The sequence below is a fragment of the Lissotriton vulgaris genome, chromosome 9, assembly GCF_964263255.1.
Source record: "Lissotriton vulgaris chromosome 9, aLisVul1.2, whole genome shotgun sequence".
Lineage (NCBI taxonomy): Eukaryota > Metazoa > Chordata > Amphibia > Caudata > Salamandridae > Lissotriton > Lissotriton vulgaris.
In genome coordinates, this window is record NC_141697.1 from 274,912,240 (window position 1) to 274,932,120 (window position 19,881).

General features: G+C 46.8%; 1 protein-coding gene across 1 annotated transcript in view; it reads left to right on the forward strand.

Annotated features, from left to right (window-relative positions):
- AHSA1 (activator of HSP90 ATPase activity 1) overlaps positions 1 to 19,881 on the forward strand; it is a 214,090-nt gene that overhangs the window by 136,277 nt on the left and 57,932 nt on the right. The window contains exon 7 of the mRNA XM_086937559.1: positions 8,890 to 8,991. Within this exon, the coding sequence (XP_086793685.1) occupies positions 8,890 to 8,991 (102 nt within the window). The remainder of the gene's footprint in view (positions 1 to 8,889; positions 8,992 to 19,881) is intronic.

Here is a 19,881-nt window from a genome sequence, read left to right on the forward strand (position 1 = left end):
CGCTCTGTCTATGTGGTCTACGTATTGCTCTGTCTTTGTTCCAAATACTTTGTGGGCAGTATCCTGTTTAGTTCAAAAAAGGATCCTTGAGCATCTCCTGGCAATACAAAATAGCTCCTATTATCCAACTGACTGTCCCAGTACTTAAGAGTTTCAGTGAGGTTTTTAAAATTTTTAATTTGCAACCATCACACCACTTTAACTGTTGTCTCCTTAGTAAACTTTTAAGGTTCTTTTTAAAACGCATGGTAATGCATTATAGCCATTGTGTCCCCTGCCTAAAGTGCGAGTATCTGGTATCATGGTTTTGGATTTTGGCCCCAGCCTCTCACTAATCCACTGTGTGTAGATGCCTATGCCTGCCCTTGACTTACAAGATGTTTTAGACTTGACATGGACAGATGCACCAGGCAAATCCGGCATAGTGAATCTGGACTATTGTTCCTGTAACTGGTTTTGCAGGTGTAGCATAGTGGTGGTAGCATTCATTGTTTTGTATTGATTATAGTTTGCCCAAGCCTTTTTGCTTTATTCATGTGAGTGGGAGCCAACTGGCCCACTCAATAAAAGATGTCACTGCTCCTGGTGAATCGAGTATCCTGGCACAAGATCCCGTACGATGAAGCATGTCCATGTATGCTAGTGGATTGGTATGCAATCCATGGGTGTACTGCTGAAACAGTGACACACAGGCATGTGGGTTGCATTTTGGAATCCCCTTGCTTTTTCATGTGCACAAAGTGGAAGTGAAATTTCTTTTCCCCAGTCGCTGAAAGAGTGTTGCTTACTTTCTTAAGACTGGAGGGACAGCAGACGCTGAAATAAGGAAATAGGAGACAGTCTTCCCTGTAGAAATTTGATGAGGCCCTTTATGTTACAGGGAGCTACTGATCAGACTTCTTAGAACTGCCCTTTTGGAAACTGCAGTTGTGGAGGGTTGGACTTTGGTATCTGTTACAGTGTGAAGCGCCGTTAGAAGGGAAGCAGCCCGTTATTTGTCTTGATCATTACCACATGTGGCTGTTGATTGTCAAGTTAGACACACAAAAGATGCATGAAGGACTGCTAGCAAGAAGTCCAACAACTGTCTCTCGGGGTAGTATTCCAACTCCTCATTCTTTAGACCACCATGCACACGGAGCCACTGACACCAAGCTGTACCCGACTGAGCTGTAAATAATAGCAAAATCGGTCTTGGGTTGCTTAAGTTTTGGATCATAGAGGGGACTTCAGATGAGATCGCTCCACAGTTGCTTTCTGCTCCACAGTTGCTTTCTGCTCCACAGTAGGTGGGCTGAGGGGGGAGTGCAGCCGAGCAGTTTGCGAGGGCCGGTTTTGTTAAAGGGGGCCGATATTGCCGACCCCTGGCCCAAAACCCGCCCCAACCCTAGCGGCCTACCTGGGAAACGCCCGGTGCCCTCTATGGCCAGTCCGGCCCTGATCATGAACAGAGCCATACTCTGCCCCTCAGCTGAATTAAGAGAGCACATTATCTGTATAGTAGTTACCTTTAATATGAGTATAATCTGTACCTCAAACCATATCCAATCCAGTTTATACGCATATAAATAGGCACCCATTGGCACTCCAACTTGGAAAAAACCTTTTAGTGGAGCACCTCACATGTACTTAAAAGCACTGGAATGTGTTTAAGCAATGTACCTAAACGACAAGAGCTTGAGTAGAGCCTCAGCGATGTGTTCACTTCTGGCGAGACCAAAGAACGTGCCAGTTTACTTTTTTTTTTCTTCAGTCAAGTTCTGTAGTTGGGAATGAGTGTGTCCTGAAGGTGAGGCCTACCATGACCGTTCCTGATTAGTATGTGTTGGCATTATTGATCAGTTGGCTTTTGCCATTTCAGACCCAAAAAAACAAAGTCCAATAAGAACGGTGCATATTTTTCTGTATAGTAACTGGTTAAAAGCTGTTAGTGCTCGTCAAAGACCTGGAATACCCGGCTTTTAGTAGTTTGTCAGAAAGGTACGAGGGGGTGTTTTGGTGAAGGGCTTTGTGAGTGATACAGGCAATCTTGTGTGAAGAGAGCACCTTTAGCCGCATTTTTAAAGATGAGATTAAGATTCTGGTCGATGCTAATGCCAAGGGATTTGACAGAGTTGGAGGTGGAAAGAGACCAGTTAAGTACTTTGAGATCTGTGATCCAGTTTTGGATAGGCAGAAAGTTGTTTTTGGGAGTGAAAAGGATGATTTCAGTTTTTTTAGGATTAAGTTTGAGGTGATTAAAATGGAACCAGGCTTGGACTTTATTCAGGGTATCTTTGAGGTGTAAGATGTCGTTGTGGGATTTGATCTTGTAATATAGTTGAGTATCATCGGCATAGAGGTGCTAACTGATTTTAGCTTGTTTGAGCAGAAGGGTGAGGGGTTCCATGAGGAGGTTGAATAGGGTTGGGGATAGGATAGAACCTTGTGGGACACCAAGAGAGACAGGTCGAGGTTTGGAGAGGCAATCACTGAGCTTAATTTGTTGTGTTCTATTTTGGAGATACAAGGTGAACCACTTGAGTACATTGCCCTCAAAACCGAAGCGGTCTTTGAGAGTTTTAAGAAGGGTGGGATGGTGGACAGTATAAAAGGCTGCAGAGAGGTCAAGGAGGATTAGTAGGGAGGATTCGCCTTTGTCCAAAGAGCGATGGATGTCGTCGGTAATATTGAGCATAGAAGTTTCGGTGCTGCATCCTTTTCTAAAACCAGATTGGAAAACGTCAAGGAGATTGAAGGAGACAATATGGTTATCCAGTTGAGACAGGACACATTTTTCAAGGGCTTTGGAGAGGAAGGGAAGGTTTGAGATAGGGCGCAAATTGTTTAAGTCATTAGGGTCAGTGGAGGTGTTTTTGAGGATGGGGGAGATTTGACCTAGTTGAAGGGAGGCAGGAACACAACCAGTGGCAAAGGAGGAATTGATGATGTTGGCCCATATAGGGGCAATGATGTGTTTAAGTTCCTGAACCAAATGGGCGGGAAGAGGATCTTTGGTATGAGAGGATGGTTTGACTTTAGAGATGATGTTGAGGACAGCAGTTTCAGATATTGAACAACATTCGCTCCAAGAAGCATTGTTTTTAGGTTGGGGGTCAAAAAATGTGGATCATGGAGCAAGGAGGGTTGTTAAGGGATCATGAAACTGGGGAGAGGAGGATAAAAAAGCAGTAGGAATGTTCAGGAGGGGAGGTTGGAATGAGAGAGGGGTGGAAGAGAAGGATAGCTCAATCTTGTTGACTTTACTAGAAAAGAAGCTGGCGATTTCTTCACACCTTTCAACAGTGGCTAATATTTTAGGAGGGCCAGAGAAAGTTTGTTTTTTGACCATGTTAAAGAGTTCTCTGGGACGGTTTATAGCCTGGTCAAGTTGAGAACGGAGGAAGGAGGCTTTTTCGTTGAAGATGTGCTTCTTGTATTTGGCTCTGGCGTTTCTAAGGAGTACCAAATTAGCAGAGGAGGGATGATTCTTCCAAGCACGTTCTGACTGTCTGAGGGCCTGTCTTTCATTATTAAGGTCGGAATTGAACCAGGATTTGGCTGGGATGTTTTGTTGTTGTTGTTTTAGTTTGGTTGGGGCAATTTGGCCAAGGGCTTCAAGGATAGAATTATTGTAATGATCAGTTAGGTTAGTAGTGCTGTGAGAGAGACGGGGAAGAAGTAAGCAAGTTTTAATTGAGGGTTCCAAATCTCCAGGGGAAATACGGTGGAGATTACAAGTATGTTTCATAGGTAAACTGCTGATTGGGGTAGGGCAAGTAGTGGAGCTGTTCATGGTGAAAAGGATAAGGTGGTGATCAGACCAGTCCACGGGTATGATCTTGGAGAGGGAGGCCAGATCCTTGCTAGTCATAATAGCGTCAAGGATGGCACCTTTAGAGTGAGTTGGGATTGCCAGAGTTCAGTCAGGTCAGTAATGTCCATAGTGTCATTAAAGAGGATAACTGCAGGGTCGTCATTTTGATTCCAATGGATATAATAGTCGCCAAGGAAGAGATTACTGGAGTGAGAGAGCGATGCTTGAATAATGAGATCAGACAGCTCCTCAGTAAAGGAGATAGGATTACCAGGGGGGTGGTAGATAGTATGTAGACGAATAGTAAGGGAACCAGGAGTAGTAAGATCAGCGCAGAGGTATTCAAAGGTTGATGGGCCCTGGAGATGGACCAGCATGAGTTTACGTTTGTCTTTAAAGTTTAGGGCAAGGCCTCCTCCTATTTGATCGATTCTATCTTTCTTAAGGATGGAATATCCTGGAGGAATGAGCATCTCGAGGAGAGGTGTGGAGTGGGGGTTGAGCAATGTTTCAGTTAGGAATGCAATGTCGATGTTTTCGCTGAGAATGGTTTCCGCGATCTCCGTAGCGTGGCAAGAGGCAGATCGGCAGTTAATCACCATGCAACAGAGGGATGACGAGTCGAGGTATTGGGTGGAGGGACAAGGAAGGATAGATGTTAGTTGTTGTGGGGGTTTGGGTGACGCTGGGTAAAGGGGGTACCTGCTCATTCCCAAGAGAACTGGGATGGTAGATTGAGGTTAGGGGGGCTCGTAGGAGAGGAAGGTGGGGGAGAGACGGGGGAGTTTGTAATCATGTTAATTCCCAAGATCACTGGGCAAGAAGCATGTTGTGGAGGGGAGATCATAGTTGCGGTGCAAGGGGGGAGGACATTAGTAAGTTCAACGGGTTCGGGTGGGGACAGGTAGCTCAGAGGGAGGGGTGGGCTAGGTAGAGTATTGGAGTTGGTAACAATAATAGGTGAGACGTTTGGGGGAGGGGGGGAATGAGAGGTGTTTTGAGCTGAGAAGCTATGCAGTTTTGTGAGGGGATCGTGGTGTGGGGGTGATCCGCAGCCCGGTGATCCAGAGAGTGAATCCTAGCAAGGAGTGAAACGTCATTTCTGAGGGAGGAGAGCTCTAAAACAAGGGATAAAAGGGGAAGTTCAACATTAAGGAGTGATTGGGTAAGAAGTGAGGAGTGAAGGTGGTCTGTATTTGGGTAGTGAGAAGAGTTTGAATTATCCAGGAGAGGGAAATTGGTGAGAGGAGGGGGGGGGGCGGAAACCTGGGGGGTGGGGGGTAGGAGAAGGGAGTTATAAAGTGGGGGAGGGTTACAAGAGGGGGAGAGAGAAGAGGGAAACTCGAGTTCTTATTGAGAACTTTTTTTTTTCTCGTTGTGGGCATCTTCAACCACCTATTTGGTAGTATGCCCATCCCCTGTGTGATGCCAGATGGCGTCAAATTCGCTGTGCGTAGTCTCCATCTTCAGATTTTCTTTCCCCGCCGTAGGGTCTCTGAATCAATGGAGGAGATCTAAAAGTTTTTGGGGGAAAAAACCCAACACAATTGCAGAAAGCCGCAAGAGGGATGACTAGAGAAGGGGAGGATCCTTCTCTTTTTTCGAAGACAGGGACCCGTCCAGAATCAGACACATGGCCAGAGAAAGAAGGCAGGTGGGGGTCCTGGAAAAAACCCCTTTTAAATTCTGCCACTACAAGTACGCCCAGAGAGACCCCCACGAAGTCTGCAATCTGTGTCTCACGAAAGATCACAGAGATAAGAACAGTGAGGCCTGCTCTGCGTTTGTACCCAAAACTCTAGTAATACGTTGACAACAGAGGCTGGAACACTACACCACCATGCCCAGCACTCAGGACCCTGGCCTATCCAGTGACAATGATGTCAAAGAAGCGAGCTAGCTCACGGGGATAAAAATCTGATGTTGAGATCTATGTGGTTGACACTGGGAAAAAACTGTCAGCAAAGGACGCACAAAAGAAGCTGAAGTTCTTTAAACCGCCAAAAGGTTCAGATGCCAAACCCTCAGACAATAAGTCCCAAAAAGCAGCCTCTGCTTCGAAACGCTTGTCGACCTAAGGTCAGCTGAAACTGAAAAAGGCACACGGATATCGACAGAGGGGTACCAATGAGGCCAGACACCATCAAAACCTTTCATACCATTCATTCATTCATTCATTCATTCTCTCTCTCTCTCTAGAGAGAGAAAGCAAGGTTTTGTAGATGGTAGACCAGTTGACGCGGAAGAAGAGGCTGTCGCCGACGCTGAACAGAAAATGCTCGAGGTCATCTGAAGAAATGAAGGCTCGAGGCGGAAATGGTCACACTTCTGCAAAGGAAGGAGTTTGACCCCTTGAAGGATTTCCATATTCCTATTAAGCCTTCGACCAAAGACTACCAGTCTGCTTTGTTTGCCCCAGCAACTCCCAGAACCTCATCAAGAGCAGCAGAAAGAGTTCTACGAACTTAAAAAGGTCGAAGCAGCAACAGGGTTGAAAGAATCATGGCACAAACTCAATGCTTATTCACCAGATAAAGGAGTGGGCAACAACCATTCGAGGCCATATCCACCCGGCGACCTATCCCCATCAAAAGGGCTGCGGAGACGTATGAGGTTCAGTTGGAGGAGAAAAAAAGTATAAATGCTTTTTTTCTGGAAACCTTAATCTCCACTCACAAGGGAACCTGTACTTACCATGCTCTGAAGCATATTGGACCAAGGGAAGGAAGCATTCTGTGAAGCAGCTGCTGCAAGGGCTGTTACTGAGAGAAAAAATACAGTCCATCTACTCATGACCTGAAGTGCATCCAGGGGAACACTCCTGTGGACTTAAATCTTCTCCCTTTTGAAGCCAGGCGTCTGTTGGTCCAGTCACTCATTTTGTCGCGACTTGACTACGCAAATGCAGTATACCTCAGCGCCCCTCAGGGAACTATTAAAGTCTTGCAGATAGTACAAAACTGTGCTGCACGAGTGCTAATGGATGTGCCTAAACGGGGTTCGGCCAAATCTGCATTACGCCAGTTGCACTGGCTTCCAGTGCAGCAAAGGATTTAGTTTAAGGCTATGTGTACTGTCCATAAGTCTATCTCTGACTCCGGACCTGCCTTGATCCAACCCATGTTTCAGCTCCATTATATTCCCCGGACCCTCAGATCGAACCACAAGAAACTTCTGTTAGTCCCTAGGATTAAAAGGACACGCATGGGCGGCCGCCGTTTCTCCCTACACGCTGCAAAATTCTGGAACCAGCTCCCTGATGCCATCCGACTTGAACCAAACCACCTTACGTTCAGGAAACTTCTTAAAACCTTTCTGTTTCCCCGAGCCGGAATATTGACTAGGTACTTAATGCGCTGGGATGCCTCCGGGTAGCCATGCGCTACATAAATGCGTAATCATTCATTCATTCATTCATTCAATAATTGTTGCAACTCCCAAGAAGAGAAACATCGCTCATACATCCTCAGGTCTACCATCTGAAAAGGAAAGTTAAAGACCTGACGGGAAGGAAAATAGAAAGGGAGGCAGCAACTCAATGGAATATTGCGAATTTCAACGCCCTCTTGAACAGGTACAGAAGATGAGATGAAGTCCCTCATGCAGCACATCCCAGAGGACTACCAAAAGAGGGCCAAGGCAGTGATGCAAATAAGGAGGAACATCCCTGACACCTGCCTAAAGTCAGCCTTTGGTGCAGCAGAGACTGCCAGCAGGCATATGTGCATTGGAACATTAAGAAGGCATATCTGGCTTGGAGTGTCTGGATTCAAGCCAGAGGAACAAGCCTCAATTGACACAGGAGTTCACAGGAGATGCCCTGTTCGGACAGGTGGTGAATGAGTTCCTACAAAGATTGAAGGAGAACAACAAGACTGCAAAGGGGGCACCTCAATTTAGGAGTCTCTTTAGGGGGGAAGCAGCGTATCCCGAAGGCCCACAGGCAGCGCCCCCTTCATATCAGGCCAACAACAAAAGCAACCACAGGGCAGCCTGCACCATGCCACGCAGCAAACCACATACCAGCAGTGGCAACACTCTGCGAGGCAGTCCTTTCGTGGACGCGAAAGGGGAAGAGCCTAGGCTTCCAGAGTGGGGAGGAGCAACAAGCAGGTGAGTTGCACAACAGAACATGCCACCAATAAACAGAAGTGGGAGGCAGATTAGGGAATTACCCACAGGAATGGGAAAATAAATCCTCTGACAGATTGGTTTTGAACATAATACCTCACGGATATAGCATATAACTACTCTACGAACCACCACAAATTCCACCGTCACCCAACCAAAAAAACCTTTGTAATCAAGAGATCTTACTGCTCAAGAAAGAAATCAAGAAACGTTTATAAAAGAAAGCAATAGAAAGGGTACCAACAGAGCAAGCAAACAAAATAAACTATTCAGCTTATTTCCTGAGTTCAAAACGCAAATCCAGAAAAGGGTTCATGCTGCAAAACAAAATTGTTATTTGCCAATAAGAGGAGTTTTGTAACTTGAAGAGTTTTCTGGACTCTCATGCGATCCACCTGCCTCCCCAGAAATCGGAGAGAATGCAACCAGGTAGGGAAGAAGAGAGGGGGGAAAAAGGAAGATGTATACTAAAAACAAGGAAAAAATAAATACGAAGATGGTTACTACGCACAGGGAGATCCGGGGTGCCGTCTGTTGTCACACAGAGGATGCACATACCAAAGATTGGTCAACGACTCCCACTACTGAGAAAAAAACAAAACCCCCAAAAAATTCTGGGCTTGACCACTAGATGGTGGCATAATGCACAGCATGTTAATCCAGAAAACCCTCCAACCAGCTAAACTACTCCTACTGGTAAGTAACCATATTGTTACAGTTCCATATTGACTGGCCTTAAATGCACTTTTAATAGCATTGGCAACTGAATAATAACAGATTTATTCAGAAGGTGATACAAGAGACGGATCCCTATTTCAGCTTTTAGAGTATTTTGATTTGATAATTTTTATGTAGGTTATTTGTGTACATATGAAGATCCTATTACGACTGAAGTGTAAAGAGTTGAGTAAAATATTAAAGTTACTTGATGTTATAATAGTAAACTTGTTTGTTCTCTGCAGTTGGTACAGGCATTTACCCATTCCCCAGCCGATTTGGAGGCAGATAAAGGTGGGAAGTTTCAGATGCTCAATGGAAGTGTAACTGGAGAGTTTTTAGATTTGGTGAGTTTTGCATTTGCTTGTGAGCCTTTCATCTGCCTACCTGCCTCGTTTTCAGGACTTGCAATTTCTGCTTGAAATATTAGTTCTCCTGCACAGCTCTCTCACTTACACATTGCTGGGGAAGTAGTGTTGTCCAGCATGTGGACACTGTATGTCGGACATTGTTGATGGGATTGAGTTTTTAAATTGATTTTACCAGTTGGTTATTCCCTTTTCTGAATTTTAGCACAAGTGGTGTTTTAAAGCCACTGCAGAGAACTATTTTCTAACACTGCTAGAGATGTCACAGAAGAAAGTCTGGTCACAGTGGCCTCTTCCAGTTTCCTCAAGGCACAATTGGGGCCTGCTTCTGGGAATGCATCACGTCGCTGTATACTTTGAAAGCACAGCAAATGGATTTGTACATTATACATAGGATTTAACAAAAAGAACTCCGTTGGATATTCTTGATGTGTTTTCATGTCCAGTTCTGTGGTGCTGCCAGGCACTGAATTAACCAGTATTCTCAACACTTGAAGTTTTTCTGGATACTAAGAAACGCAGTGAATTGGCTACCATCCCAAGCCCGCAGCACTCGAAACCAATTTTGCACAGCCCTTTTTTCCGCAGACTTCAATATCTGTGCCCTAGAAGGTGTGTATCAAGGTTTTTCTAATATAGACTTCTAACCTCAGATTGCACACCTTTTAAATATTCCTAAGACGTTCGACTGGATCCAGAAACGTTTTGAGCAGTACCTCTGCGTGCCAATAGGTGGTGCTGTGCGGCTCCACACTATGCTGTTCTGGAAATTACTTGTGGAGCCTATATAAGCCTATATAAGCACCACTCCTGCAAGCTGATGTCAATTGATTTCTTTGTGCACCTCCATATGTGGATCTGTAGTTACCTCTTGTCTCTTAAGAGGCAATTTCCCTACATTGTTTCAGTGTGCAAGGAAAATGTCACCTCCCAAAACGACAGGCTACAAACGTCGTAAACTGTCGTATACCAATGTCTGTGACAAATACTCATCAGGTTTGCTTCTGATCCTTCGGATCTGGCCACTACTTTAAGGCCTGCAGTGATTGTACATCGATGAACCTGAAGGCCAAATCAGTAGCTGAGTCGCCATGTACCAGAAGACTGCAGTGAGACTGGTCTTAGTAGAAGGGTTGTTCCTAATTCCCAGTCCAGAATTCGTACCCGAGGTTGGTTGCTGTCTTGAGAAATGTGTTTGGGTAAGTCAGAGAATTAAAAAAAAAATCATCGAAGCAGGTCTCTGTCCTTTCTCATAACTCACATACTCCTGAGGCAGTGCATTTGCGTACCATTCCTTTCACTCCTGAAGTCTCTTTGGAGCCCACCCCGCCACTTGTCCCAGCATCACTTAAGATTCTGAGGCTGTCTGCACCACTGAGGCAGACAGAAGAGTTCTTCAGGCCATGCTCCAACTCTTTGGCTCTTTACTGATTCCCTTGGGCGTGCCTAAGGGCCCCTAGGAGTGGAGAGGCCCTCCATCTGTTAAATGGTCAGCAAATTTGCCCTTGGCGCCAGCGGACCCTCCAAAACCACTTTTTGGCCCCACTTCCTATACCACCTTTGGCTCCATGCTGGTTCCTGGAGTTTTAACGCCGATTAGGACTCAATTGATGCAGGAGGACAAGATGCCCATTGTGCTCTCTGACTACCAAGCCGGGGCCTCTCTGAGCCCAACCAAGGCTGTGTTCGATTTCTATCAAAGTGCAACCTCCCCCTTGACTTACCACCTGCGCAAGGAACAATACACACACTGCATTCCTTAGTTATTATGGAGTCGGACAAAGATTATGATACAGTGATGAAATGGGGAAACCATACAACAAGGAAAATTTCCTTTGAGACCTGTGGCCTTGACCCTTTCTCTGAGTTGGAACGACCTTCCTTTCCCCAGGCCCTGCACCGAGAAGAGTTCATCTTTCAAAATCATCAGGCATAAAGCAGCTGCAGCTCTCGACCTCCAGCTCTCCACCTTAGACTTCAAAATAAATGTTTTGCAGGAAGTGCTGCAGCAGAGGCAAACCATCTTCTGTGCCCTTCCTTCCCTTCAGTGAAGCACTTAAGATACTTTCTTAGGGGCCTGGGTCAAACCTTGTTCCGCCCCCAAAGTCCCCCTCAGCCCATTCACTTGCTAAATTGCTAGACTCCACCACCCTGCCCCGGGTGACCATTCCTTTTTGTCTTTGCACTCCCCTCCAGAGACTTTGGTGGTGCCAGTTTATACTGGTTGGACGAATTTGAATACTTTTCCGGCTACTCCTTTTGCGATCGAGAGACTAAACAAGTTGAAAACTTTTGGGAAGAGGGTGTTTTCTTTCTTCAGCTTGGTCCTTGGATCCATGAATGCCAGTTGCCTGCTGGACATCTATTCCCACGCTCTTTGGGATTCAGTGGCAAAAGTCCTACTTGATCTGGCTCTGACCTAAGTCATACAGGACAGTTGTGACCAAGATGACAACTCTTTGGTTTGGATACTAGTGATTTCATCTGTAGAGCCAACATCATTCGCCGTCATGCCTGGCTGCAGTTGGCTGGTTTTTCAGACTATGTCCAATTGTCTTTCATGCCCTTGACAGAACTCATCAGTTTTTTGGGGGAGAAGAGGGCGGGGGTATCAAAGAAAGCAGAGCATTAGCAAGATCACTGGGCTTGTCTACTCGACTTGCCAGCCGCATCAACCCTAGTGTTTCTTTCACTGCTTGGGCAAAGAAACTCCATACTGGCTGTCCTTCAGGAAGGATCCTGGCAACACAGCTCAACTCTTTTCTGGTTTTTGTCAGAAAATCTCTTCACTTTTCACAACTTTAATTCCTTACTTCGATGTCTTTCATCTTTTGAAGTAAGAAGCTTTCTTTTTTTGACAGGTTTGGGCATTTTGAACTTAAAATGCCATCTCTTTTTGACTCTCGCCCTTCTTGTGGTAAAAAGAAGGCCAAAACAGACTCTCATGAGGTCTGTATTCTTTGTCTACCTGAGGATCATGATCCTAAGACCTGCCCTCACTGCCAGAACCTGTCCAGAAGAACCTTAAAGGACAGGGAGAGAGTTCGCCTGTATGGCCTGGCAGATAAATCATCTAGAGGAAGGTCTCCAGTAAGGAAGGGCTCCAAGAGGTCTAGAACACCTTCTATAAGCAAGTCCTCGCGTCCTTCTGCTTCAGCGTCGGGCTCTGCGCTGAGTCAAGATCTTCAGGTGGGTAATTTATCTAAGAAAAGACCTTTGACAGCGGGCTCGCCGTCAAGAAAAGGTACGTCGTCTACGTCGAAGATTCGGGATCCTCCGCCGTCGTCAACCCGGCAACGATCGGCGTCGAGGAGCAGAGACCCTCCGCCGTCGTCAACTTGGCGGCGATCGGCGTCGAGGGTGAAAAATACCCCTCCGCTGTCGTCTCGCAGACCTTCGACGTCGAGATTGGATACAGCTCTCCGTCGTCTAGACGACGCTCGGCGTCGAGAGAGAGAGAGACCCTCTGTCATCGGCTTCACATCGCCGTTCAACGTCGAGACAGCGTTCTTCCCCTGCTTCTCATCTGCAGTGGTCGCCGTCGAGGCAGCGTTCGACGTCGAGTAGACGGAAGGTCCATCCAACGAGAAGTCAGGAGCCAAGATCAATGTCTGGAATGCGTGCAGGTTGCCCTTACGTCACTGGCAGGAGCGACAAGGCGGATGCAGGAGTATGCCAATCTGGTTCATAGATCACCTCTTCAGAGACTGGTGGACGAAGTGGACAGAGTGAGTTCTCCCAGGCGTAGGCACGAGAGGTCCCCTGAGAGAAGGCACTATAGATCGCGTTCCCCGAGACGAGAGGAACGCGCAGTCAGGTCACTAGAAAGGAGGCGCAGTGCTAATCGGCGAAGTAGAAGAACACCATCTACTTCCTCGACCTCCTCTACCAGGTCCTCCAAGAGGGATTATTCCCCCCCACTATCGGACAGCCCGGTTTCCAGGGTCTCTCCCATAGATGCCATTATTACATACCATGAGGTTCTGCAGAGGGGTGCTCAGAAGCTCAACATTGAGGTGTCTGTCCCGCAAGTCACGACGACAATGATTTTCGAGACTCTTCATCAGAAGACTGCATCTCGGCCATTGCTTCCATTAGTTCCTGGGATCCATGACCCAGTCATGGACACCTTTTTTAACTCCAGCAACCATCAAAGCGGTGCCGGCTCGCATCCTAAAGAAATATAAGCGGGCTACCTCTGAACCGGTCTTCGTCAAGACGGACCCTCCTGCAGACCCAGTCATCGTGGCGGCAGCAAAGAAGACGCATGCTGTAACAGCCATTTCTTCTGGTCCACCAGATAAAGAGAGCAGGTTCCAGGACTCGTGGAGTCGCAGAGCCTGCACTTTTCCTGCTGCATCCCTTAAGGTCTCCAGCGCGGCTGCGTTGCTAGGCCATTATGACAGAGCTCTCTGGGAATCTTTAGAGCGTTATAAAAACAAAGCTCCCAAAGGAAGACCAAAAGGACTTCCGCGAAATAGTCACAGAGGGATCTTTGGTGGCAAATCAAATGATTAGCACAGCGGCAGATGGTGCGGTGCTATCAGCGCACTCTTACGCGCATGGGATATGCGCCAGGAGATCGTCCTGGTTAAGATTGACAGGACTAAAACCAGATGCGCAGCAGAGGATCTTGAACCTCCCATTCTCTGGCTCTTCTCTCTTCGGCACACACGCAGATGAAGAGATGAATAGAATGAAGACAGAGTTGGACACCCTCAAGGCGGTTGGGTTGGGGAAAAAGAAGAAATTTAAGCGTCGCTACAAATCCAACCAGCGCAAGGGGCCTCAACATAGGGTTCAAACCCCTCAGTGGTCCCAGAACAAGAACCAGGGGAAGTCCCAGTTTCGGGGAGGAAAGTCCACGGAGGTAGAGGTGGTAACCAGCAGCAGTCCTCTACCACGGCGAGAGCAGGAGGGAAGTCATGAGCAGTGGCTTCCTCTGCCACCGTTGCCCACTCCAGTGGGAGGAAGTGCTTCACAACATCTGGCTGAGTGGGACAGCATCACAAAATATCGCCGGGTGCTGAATATACTACGCAATGGATATGTGTTACGTTTCGGTGCGCTTCAAAAGGACATACCACCGAAAAAGTCTCTTCCTCACCAATTAAAGCTGCTTCGAAAGGAGGTGAGGGCTCTTCTTCTTCCGAAGCAGGCTATAGAAGAGGTTCAGCCCTCTCAAAGGGGAAGAGGAGTTTACTCCAGGTACTTTCTTGTCCCCAAAAAAGATCAGGAGCACAAGTTTCGACCGATCCTGAACCTTCGACTTCTGAACAAGGTCATAGTGAAGGACAAGTTTCGCATGTTGGCCCTTCCCCCAAATATGTCCACATCTGCAAGTAGGGGATTGGATGTGTTTGGTGGACCTCCAAGATGCGTACTTCCACATTTCCATTGCAATACATCATCACAAGTACCTACGGTTTGTGGTCGGCCATAAACATTATCAATACAAGGTCCTGCCCTTTGGATTCAAGTCGGCTCCACGAGTCTTCACCAAATGCATGGCAGTGGTGGCAGCTTTTCTTCACAGAAAAGGCCTCCTTCGTCTATCCATACTTAGACTGGCTGCAGAAAGGTCCATCCCCGCTGCAGGTGGGGCACGACTTCCAGATCTGTCTACAACACTTGCACGATCTAGGCATTCATGTCAACATGGAGAAGTCAGTGCAACAGCCCACCCAGACCATCCACTACCTCGGCTCCGTACTGGACACAAGCGTGAGAAGAGCGTATCCTTCGGAGGAGAGACTGTCTTTGATGAGACAGAAGTGCAGGCTTCTGCTCCAGGTGCAGAATCCGACAGTCCGGCAGGTGGCATCCCTGCTAGGATCCATAGTCTCCTGCATCTTTCTCATTCCCAACGCCAGGCTGAGAATGCATCCTTTGCAGCAGTCTCTGGAGGACCAGTGGGATCCATCAACAGGTCGCTGGGAAGATCAGATATGTCTCTCCCAGGCGGCGAGATCCTCCCTCACATGGTGGACTCAGCAGTGGAATCTGATGGTAGGAGTCCCTTTTCACCAGCCACTTCCAGTGCAATCGGTGGTGACAGACGCGTCTCTGCAAGGCTGGGGGGCACACATTGGGTGCCTTCAGATACAAGGACGGTGGTCGGAAAAGGAACAGACCTACCACATCAATATACTGGAGCTACGAGCAGTCCACCTTGCTCTCAAAGCTTTCCTACCTGCAATCGAGTCAGATTCAGTCCTGGTCCAGACCGACAACACGACGGCCATGTTCTACCTAAACAAACAGGGTGGCACTCGGTCGCGTCCTCTCTCCCTGGAAACGCAGGCGATCTGGCACTGGCTTCTCGCCTGGAACCTCTCGGTGGTGGCAGTGCACCTTCCAGGAGAGCTAAATGTCATGGCAGACGCACTCAGCAGGCACTTCGAAGATCAGCCAGACTGGGTGCTACACCTTTTCCATCGTTGGGGTCGTCTGGAAATAGATCTATTCGCAGACAACGAAAACACAAAATGCCACACCTTCACGTCCAGATTCCACCGTCCAGGGACAAGGGGAATGTGCTTTTGATGGACTGGTCGGGGACATTTGCCTACACCTTTCCTCATCTGCCCCTGATCCTGTAGGTTGTGTCCAAGCTACTCAGATCCAGCATGACGATGATTCTGATAGCTCCAGTCTGGCCACGGCAGTGGTGGTACCTGGACCTTTTTCATCTGTCGGTACTTCCACACAGGAGACTATCTTGCAGGCCGGACCTACTGACCAAGATGAGCGGGAGGATTCTTCATCCCAACCTTCCCTCACTGAACTTGACAGCATGGCTCCTGAGGTCCTGCAATACGGACATTTGAAACTGCCTCCTGATTGCATGCATATTTTGAAAGAAGCAAAAAGACCCTCCACAAGAGCGTCATACGAGTTTAAGTGGAAGAGGTTTTTTCTTTGGTGTAGAGAACATCACCTTGATCCTACGAAGGGGCAGGAGGAAGTCATTCTCCCTTACCTTCTGTACTTAGCAAGATCTGGTTTAAAGTATGCTTCTATCAGAGTGCATCTATCTGCCATTACGGCGTACAGGAGATCACCTGTTCAGCCCTCTTTTTTCCAAATGCAGGTGGTCAAGGACTTCTTACAGGGGTTGAAGAAAGTGTATCCCCCTGTTCGAAACCTTTCTCCTCCGTGGGAGTTGAACCTGGTGTTATCTAAATTGATGGGCCCACCTTTTGAGCCAATCCACAGAGCTTTCTTGCAGCATTTGTCTTGGAAGGCCGCTTTTCTGGTAGCCATTACATCAGCACGCAGAGTAAGCGAGATCCAAGCGCTGTGTACCAATGAGCCTTACACTGTTTTCCACCAGAAACAGAGTAGTCTTAAGGGCGCATCCATCTTTTCTCCCTAAGGTGGTGTCTGATTTTCATATCAATCAGTCCATTTCTCTTCCATCTTGTTTCCCAAATCCAGCGACCCCGGCTGAGCGGTCACTTCATTCCTTAGACCTCAAGAGGGTGCTTAAGTTCTACTTGAAAATTACCAAGGGCATAAGGAAGACCGATCAGTTATTTGTCAATTATGGCGCCATGAGAACAGGCTTCCCAGCCGCTAAGAGATCCATTTCAAGATGGATTGTATCCTGCATTACCTTAATTTACCAGCTGGTGAAAAGACCCTTACCGTTGCCTCCTAAGGCGCATTCCACTAGGGGGAAAGCGGCCACAGTTGCTTTCTTACATGACGTCCCAATGTTAGAGATTTGCAAGGCTGCAACCTGGAAATCTGTTCATACCTTTACGAGGCACTACTGCCTAGAATATGGATTACAGGGCTGATGCTCAAGTAGGCCAAGCCTCCTTGAGGAATCTGTTTGTATAGTTCTTTTGCTCTATCCGAGCTTGGGTTTTTAAGCTTACTGATCACATTTCTGTGTTCTCCTTTGCCTGCAGGGGGATGAGGTGAGGTTCACTATTCTATTCTAATGCTTATGACTATTTATGAGGATCCCCTGCAAGAGAAGGATTAGTTACTAGCCTGTAATCCTAGTTCTCTTCCAGTGGTATCCTCATCAAAGTCCTAAGCAACCCTCCCGCCTCCCCGGGCAAAGGACTGTTATATTTTGGAGATCTTGTTAACCACTTGGTTCCATGGTTTTTCAGTCTCCGCAAAGAACAACTGACCTAACTGTCACCCCTGAGGCATGATGGGAAGCTGGGGGTCAGGGGTGCCTTAAAGGCACGGTGTCAGTTTATTGCTATGCAGCTACAGGTTAGCTTTTCAGTCTTTTTAGACTGGGTATTTGCATAGCAGCCTGGGAGCTTCCTATGCTTTCAGTGTCTTATGAGAATTTCTACTGCTTGCTGAGCATTAAAACAGTCTCTAAACAAATGTTGTTGTTTCTCCTGTTTCTAATGCATGTTTTTCATGTATGGTGGAAATTCCTTACAGCATGACTCAGCTCTGGTGTTTATTAGGCTGCAATTGTGTATATATATATATATATCATATAATTATAGTGTTTCCGGGGTCCCGCGCATGGGCAGGAATATTCTAATGCTTATGACTTTGATGAGGATACCCCTGGAAGAGAACTAGGATTACAGGTAAGTAACTAATCCTTGCTGGGAACCTGTTTCGTCAACATGTGCCTGCTTGATTCCTCTTCATGTGTTCTCCATTCACTGTACCATGGACCAAAAACTTCCTTTTGCTTTGTGCTCAGTGTCTGGCTGGCAGTGAGTCCCAGAGCACGCAGCTTGCACTGACAAAGCTGTGCCTCCAACGGATTTCTTATGGTAAGGTGGTATGAAATATGGTAGAAACCTGGAGCGCAATGTCCTTTTATGTTTGTATTGCTTGAACGTAACCAGTAGGTATACCGTTCCTTTTCCTTGTTAGGCTTTGTGGACAATGAAGAATGCCTTGAACATTACCCTTCTAGCTATAGGTAGCCAGTGAAGTGATTACAAGGCCGGAAACGTTTTCTCATGTTTGAAGGTGAAGTCCTTCATGAGCATTTTGAATGTGATGTATTTTGTTTATGATGCTTGCGGGTGCGCAAAGGTATGAACATTTGGCTCAGTTAAGTTTGGAGAGTGAGTGCAAGAGTGGCTTACAGTTTCTATTGGTGTTCAAGGTATGGGAAGTTGCGACTGTTTTTAGGTCTCGCACCTGCGAACAGATCGCAAAGCGATCGTCGCTGCGAGACTCTATTGCAATCATTTCTGCTTTCAATAAGCCAAGGGAGACAGGAGACAAGTGATGTGCATGCGCAACCTTGCAGAATCGGATCAGGTCGCGCGCGCGCGCGTTCACAATCTCCTGTCTCCCATGGCTCCTTGTAAGCAGACACACACACACACACGCACACACACAGAGAACCTCCCCCGCCGCGCTCGCACACACACACACACACACGCACACGCACACACACACACACACACACACACACACATACATACATAGAGAAGCTCCCACCCTCGTGGGCCTGAAACTACTGGCGGCACTACCGTTGGAGTCCCTCACGGGGGACTTGATATCTTCAGAATGCCCCTGGAGCCCTCGCAGCTCAGGAAAGTAAGAAGGCCCCCACTCACCGGTACTCGTCTCCGGCTCTCCAGGCGGTGGCTCTTTGCAGGCGGCGGCGGTCTCTTCCTTCGGTGCGGGGCACTCTCACCTCACGGGAGCCCCGCTAGCGCCGGCTGCCCTTCTCCTCCTGCCTGACTTCCACCCGGGCGGCGGCGGCGGCAGCGATTCTTTCTTTATCACGGGGTGAGCTCCCATCCAGGGGAGCGGCAATACTATTACATTGCAAATTTGACTAATTTATGTATCAAGAAAAATCTATTTATGTGGCATAAGTGTCACATTTCGTAATAGTATCTGTTCATTATGTTTTTTTTTTAACACATTAACATTGTCAGGAGAAGAGTTTCACCTTGTAAGTACTCGTTTGATTCAGAAAAACAGCAACACGCCACTGAAAGTTGAACAGTCAACCTTTGCAAAGTGTCTTCTGCTGCACGCAACACCACTGCGCATTTTTAATACCTTTTCTTTTGTGGTTTGTATTAAACCGATGATAATCAGTCTAATATCTGTTTTATCAGTTCTGATCCACAGCAGGTTGTTAGCTATGCATCCCAAGGTAGTCAGCTGATTACGTTGCCCTATCTCCCAAGCCATTACACGGTGCTGTTTGAGGTTAGGAAACTAATATTCCTTGTATGGCTTTTAAATCGGTAAAGTGCTCAACTATGACTTGGTGCACCTGTTCAATATAAAAATGACAAATGCTTGGCTTCTTCTGTCTGTGTATTTTCTCTAAATTTCATAATGTTGATAGTTTTTTTTTTTTGGTTGCTACTTCGTTATGGCTGTGGGCTTAAATGGTTGTGTGCGAAGGACTCGTGTCTTCTACTTCAGCTGCTTTCTCATTGAGATAGTTTTGGGTTGATTATGTCTTAAATCACAGTTGTGTCACTAGTGATAGCCGAATATCTGTTGGATAACGTTTATCATAAATATACGGGGGGCTTCTTGCATTACATGTATCCAGGTATTCCAGTTTATGGTGGCATATATTTATTTTTTGTGTTTTAAGGTCTGTGAATTGTTAGATCTGTTTCTTCTCGGCGCATGTATGACGACTACAGTGCTAGTAAAATGTTTCTGTTGAACACAATCTGAAGTGTGATTTGCTTTACATTACATTGAAACTGACGATTCCGTGAAAGGTGGGGTTGAAACATTTCTTTGAAAGCTTGTATTCGGTCATACCCACAAAAATACTTCAGTTTTATCAATCAACATTGTTTCTTAGAAATAACGTGAAAAACCTAATCCTCCTCTTAACCCCACGCTTTGAGCATGGCCCTAATATTTAATCTTGCATAATTG